The 6070-nt window shown below is 32.6% G+C and overlaps 1 protein-coding gene across 1 annotated transcript; it reads right to left on the bottom strand.

Annotated features, from left to right (window-relative positions):
* Positions 1-337: 337 nt before the first annotated feature.
* Positions 338-1641, bottom strand: LOC141665530 (uncharacterized). Its single transcript, XM_074471515.1, has 6 exons — positions 1504-1641; positions 1085-1403; positions 926-1022; positions 695-816; positions 544-602; positions 338-451 (listed from the first exon to the last, which is right to left on the bottom strand). The coding sequence occupies exons 1-6, from the start codon at positions 1639-1641 to the stop codon at positions 338-340; spliced, it is 849 nt and encodes a 282-aa protein (XP_074327616.1).
* Between the last annotated feature and the right edge of the window lie 4429 nt (positions 1642-6070).

The following is a 6070-nucleotide window of genomic DNA, read 5'->3' as shown; positions in this document are numbered from 1 at the left end:
AATGATTATCAACCTAAATATGTAGAAATTAACTTACAAACAAAATTAATATGATATTGAATAGCGTATGACATGTAATATGAAAATATGCATTTGATATTGTATAAAAATATCATATGTTCTTTCTAATGATAGGACTGTTTTCATCAATCTCCTAACAAATAAGACATGGTGTTAGGCGGTTCTTGACATGTATTTTGAAAACATGAATTGAAACTAATTAAGGAACTGCTGGCAAAATAAACTAAATATACTTTGAGAAAAATACAAATTATAATTGAAAGAAAAAACATTCATTGTTTTCAATAAAAAACTAATGACATTGTTTATTAGGTCTTCAAGCCTCTGCTATTTCTTCAATATTGCGGTGGCGAGAAGTGTCAAATGTAGAATTTGGTTGTTGAAATTTAGCACCAAAAAACACCATCCTCAATCCTATAGCAACAAAAAGCTGGATGAAATTAGTCATTTTAAGAGTTTATGAAAGTATACATCATGTAGCTTTTTTAGGGCAATTGTATACCTCTTTCTCATATTAATTACAACAATCTGAAGATAAATGTAAATCCTTGAAGATTCAACAGTACCAATAACTGCTTCGCCTACAAAATAATATAAATGGATGATTTTCATGTGAATCAAACAATTTTAACATATAATATTCAGATTATTGTGAGGAATGTAACTTACTCACCGTGCAACCAAAGGGGTCTCATACATGCCAAAATGACTATAATTGGACTTTCCAAAACATCATTAAATAGTGGATCAAGGGATTTAACATGCTTACCCCATACAGTAACTCTAACATCATTCCTATTTATCAAAAGTAAAAGAATAACATATGAATATTTGAATTTTGATATGTAATTTTAATATTCTAAATTCTAAACATGTAAGAAACAAATTCTTAAGGCAGCATCACCTTCCATCAGTTATTCTAAAGTGAATAATCATTTGGTCACCAATCTTAGAAGGAATAACTTGAGCAAGTTCAATATCTTCAAAAACTCCAATAATATCTGAATAATTGTAAGAAAAATATGTAAAATTAGTAATAGACCTAGGTGAAATGTAAAAATACATGATAAACTTTGAGAATCGTATAAAACCTGTAAGAATATCAGCAATATCGCCAGTTTGGTATCCTTTGCATTTACTATCATGTCACCGATATCAAAAAAGTCAAATTTATGATAATCTATTGTAGTGTCATATCCCAGTAAAGGTTTAATCACTGTTTCACTATTAAACGTGATGTATATTCTGGAGGAAACAGACCTATGCTTCCTTGTATCCTTTTTAGTTAAGAAATCAGAAATCTCATACACTTTTCCTTCGTTTATAACTTCTTGAAATATATCCCAAACATTAGAAGCAACGGTGGATTGAACATAAAAATTCTGAAAACAACTATATTCGTCAAATTAATAGTTTCATGTCACAAGATATTGCATGTAAAACATTTCAATTATTGATAGATGTGTTGTACAGGAAATTTACCTCAGCATTCAGAAGAATTAAATTATATCGATACAATGAGTCATCGTCAGAAGTATTTGATGGCCACATTCTAGTCACCCTAACCTTAATCTTCCAGTCGGTATGAAATTCATTGAGTGTTCTGAGCTTATCAAACATAACTAAATGTGTAATATTCTCACGATTACTGATTAAGTGTAATGATGATATAACATTGGGGTTATACATAATTAGCTTATTAATTTAACTTTGTTATTATTATGTAAATTTACTTCTTGTCCCATGCATAAATAAATTATAGTATTTCATAATCTTGTAATAGAAGGCATAAATAACTGATACTAATGCTTATGATAACCTTTCTTAATTTTAAAAATGTAAGATAATGTGGTAGTTATTTACAATGATTGGTGGTAATGGAAATACCTTGATTCGAGTACATCGTAATCATAATCTTAATGATAATCATAATCTATACAGGTGTAATGATTGACTGAATCCCTGAATTATGATTAATAAAAATCAATATCACATTAATCATTTATCTTTATATATCTAGAAAGTAAATGTAAAATACTAGTGCAGTTTAATTAAAGTAAATTTATTGTAGACACTTAATATTGATTTGAATTTAAGTGGATGCAAATACTTCGGAACTCTGTTATTATATGTTCCTCATATCATAATGATTTCCTCCCAAAATTAATAAATAAATTTAAGTTTGATTTTCAAGTCAAATATATGTTGATGATATCTATGGTTCAATTATAAATTTCAATGCATATGTTGCAAAAAAAAATATGTAAGAAAAATATTCAACATTCAACATAACATTAATAATCAAATTCACTAGCATGACATAATATCTGGTATAATGGATGAAAGGGAGGAACATTAAGACATAAATAACAATCCGTATCAAATGATAGTGAAATAATGATAGGATCTGACTGCGTTTTAGATGTCATCAGTATTTGATGTGTCGTTAGGATTTGATGCATCATCAGTATTTGCATGGCATCAGCATCTGAAGGCGGTCTGTTATGAAGATTGATTCTGTTCCTTATTTTGAGGGATGGATATTTGTACGTCCTGAGTGATAGGACTTTATGTATTTAGTTAAAGATATGTATCATTTTCTGTTAGTAATTGATAATGCATATCTTAGATTGATTTGTAGCAGCTGTGTATTATATAAACACAGTTTAGGTCATCACATAGTGATTAACTCGAGCATCATACGACCTAGTAGCTCTCAAGAACATCAGTATTTCTTGAGAGAGTTTGTAACAGTTTTTATCAGAAATATAAAGAACTGTTATATTTTTATACTTGTTCGAAACATCTATACAAGTGTATCCAACCCCCTTAAATAATTGTATTATTACTGGGCAACAATTGGTATCAGAGCGAACTGATAAATTTACAATCAGAAATGATCTAAACATGTCTTTGAACAAGTATGAAAGTATTGAAATCCCCATTCTAAAAAAGACTGAATATCCTACATGGAAGGTGAAGATGCTCATGCACCTGGAAGCTACAGATCCAGACTACCTCGATGTAATCAATGATGGACCTTACAAGCCAACAAAAATGGTGCCTGCAACTCCTACGGTTGCTGAACACCTTCAGTTGAAGGATAAGAGTGAGTGGACACCAGAAGAGAAAGTTGTTGTGCTGAAGGATGCAAAGGTAAGAAACATTTTGCATAACAGTCTCTACTCTGTGATGTCAAACAGGGTTATAGCCTACAAGACTGCTAAGGAAATCTGGGATGCCCTTGAGACTCAATGTCAAGGAACCATGGCCTTCAATAAGAACAGAGGGGCTGTTCTAATTCAAGAATATGAACATTTTTTAGCCAAGTCTGATGAAAGTCTTACCGACATCTATGACAGGTTTCTCACTCTGCTTAACAATCTATCTTTGGTGGGAAAGGTGTACAATCTGGAAGATTCAAACACCAAGTTTCTGAGAGCTTTGAATGAGGAATGGGAGACTCAGACTTCAATCATACGACATCAGTATGTAGTCACTCTGGATGAAATCTTTGGTATGCTGAGAACTCATGATTTGGAAGTTCATCAAAGGAAAGAGAGGAAAAGCAATAAGGGAAAATCAGTTGCTTTAAAAGTGAATGCTAAAGCTTCAAAAGACAGGTCTGTTGAAGCTGCAAGGAAAAAGAACAATCTACCAGAATCAGATACTGATGATTCATCATCAAATCCTGATGATATTACTGATTCTAAAACTGATGAGAACGTGACAGACTCTGATGTCATGCACATGGATGCATTGCTAGTTAAGGGCTTCAAGAGGATGCAGTTCAGGAAGTCTCAAAAGAAAAGAAGTTTCAGGAAGAAGTTTACTGGAGGAGAAAGGAAATCGTTTGGAAGAAGAGAAGGAAATGACTCTAAAGATGGAAAAGTTGACAGATCAAAAATCAAGTGCTACAACTGTGATGAACCTGGTCACTTTGCTACAAAATGCAAGAAGACAAAGCATGACAAAGGGAATAACAAAGCCTTGATTACATCAAGCAAGGATTGGATGGATTCCACTAATTCTGAAAATGAAGAAACATGCTATGCAGTATGCACTGATGGCTAGTTTTGATACTCCTGCTTCCTCTGAGTTTAAGGTATCAACTTCCTTCTTCTGTCTTGATACTGAAGATATATCTTAATTGAAATCTATTCTTAAGTCTCTCCATGGAAATTTTAAAAATAAGATTCTAGAGAACAATAGACTGTTAATTAAAAATGAAGTCTTAAAATCTAGGAATGATCAGTTGGAGTCTGACTTAGTAAATCAGATTGAAATTCAAAAAGAATGTGAGAAAGCTAAACATACAACAAAGATACTAGAAGCTAAGTATAGTATGTTAGAAAATGAATTAGAAAATGAGAGGAAAACCCTTAAAGCCTGGACTGTTTCAGGAAAAAAGGTTCATGAGATGATTTCTAAGAAAAACTGGAAAGAATGTCTTGGTTATGTAGATGGAGTTAAGGATGTTGACACTGAAAATAAAATTACCCTTAATACTCCTGTTAAGTTTATCTCTTCAAAAGCTGATGAACCCAAATCTACCTTTGAGAAGGGTTCAACCTCAACATCCCAAGAAAAGGTAGTAAATGATAAAACTCAAAAAGAGGAAAACAAGGAGACCATTAAGGCTGTTAAGAAAGAAAAGAACATAGGACTTTTGTCTAAAAGACAATTGAAAAAGAAATTATCTGAGGTTACTGACAAACCTCAAGTAAAAAGTCCAAAACAAAACATGAATGGTAAGCAAGGTATTTCTAAGGATTCTAACTTTAAGTTTGTTCCCAATGCTCCTAGAAAAACTTGTTTTAACTGTGGTAATACTAATCATCTTGCTATTAATTGCAGGAGGAGTAAGAAAATGAAAACTGCTATTCCTGAGTCCGATGTTAGGGGTAGATCAGTATTTTACAAACCACAAAATCCTTGTTTTCATTGTGGTAGTAGTTGACATTCAATTTACACTTGTAGTTCCTATCATAAGCTATATCATAACTATTATGAACCTTTGCCAAAATTTAATAAAACTGCTTATGTGCTTAATTCTCCTAGTTCTACTAAATCTACTTCTGATAAGACAAATCCTGATAAGAAAAAAACTATCAGAAGTAAGTCTGAATCACAAATACTTAAGTTGTCCAAAATGAGGGCCCAACAAGTGTGGGTCCTTAAAAATCCTTCTAATTAATCACTCCTCTGACTGCAGGGTAATAGGAAAAATACTCTTGTCTTGGATAGTGGATGTTCAGGACACATGACTGGAAATAAATCCTTGCTGTCAGAATTTAAGAGGAAGGTTGGCCCAGATGTATCTTATGGGGATGGAAATATAGGACACACTCTGGGATATGGCAACTTGGTAATTGAAAAGGTAGTAATAGAGAAAGCAGCTTTAGTGGAAGGACTGAAGCACAATCTACTAAGCATCAGTCAAATCATTGACAGAGGTTATCATGTGGTGTTCTATGACTCTCACTGTGAAGTTTTTCATAACAAGTCAAAGAAAGTTTTCTTGATGGGATATAGACATGGCAACATGTATGAAGCAAGACTGCATGAAAGTCTTGAGCAAGAAGCTACTTGCCTTATCTCTAAGGCATCAGTAGATGAAAGCTGGAATTGGCACAAGAAGCTCTCACATCTCAACTTTAATTCAATCAATGAACTTTCCAAGAAGGAGCTAGTAAGAGGATTACCAAATATGCTATACTCATCTGATGGTCTTTGTGATGCTTGCCAAAAGTCCAAGCAAATAAGAGTATCCTTCAAAAGTAAAACAAAATTCTCTATCACTGAACCATATCATATGTTACATATGGATCTCTTTGGACCAGTGAACATAATGTCTATCAACAAGAAAAGGTACACACTTGTAATTGTTGATGATTTCACTAGATACACTTGGGTTTATTTTCTACACAGGAAGGATGAAACTCTAGAAATTCTTCTGGATCATGTAAGGCAAATTGAGAATGGATCCAACTTCAAAGTGAAAATACTGAGAAGTGATAATGGCACTGAGTTCAAGAACTCAAAAGTG

This window comes from Apium graveolens, chromosome 6 (assembly GCF_009905375.1).
Source record: "Apium graveolens cultivar Ventura chromosome 6, ASM990537v1, whole genome shotgun sequence".
In the NCBI taxonomy this organism is placed as follows: domain Eukaryota; kingdom Viridiplantae; phylum Streptophyta; class Magnoliopsida; order Apiales; family Apiaceae; genus Apium; species Apium graveolens.
This window is presented reverse-complemented; position numbering and strand designations above follow the sequence as displayed.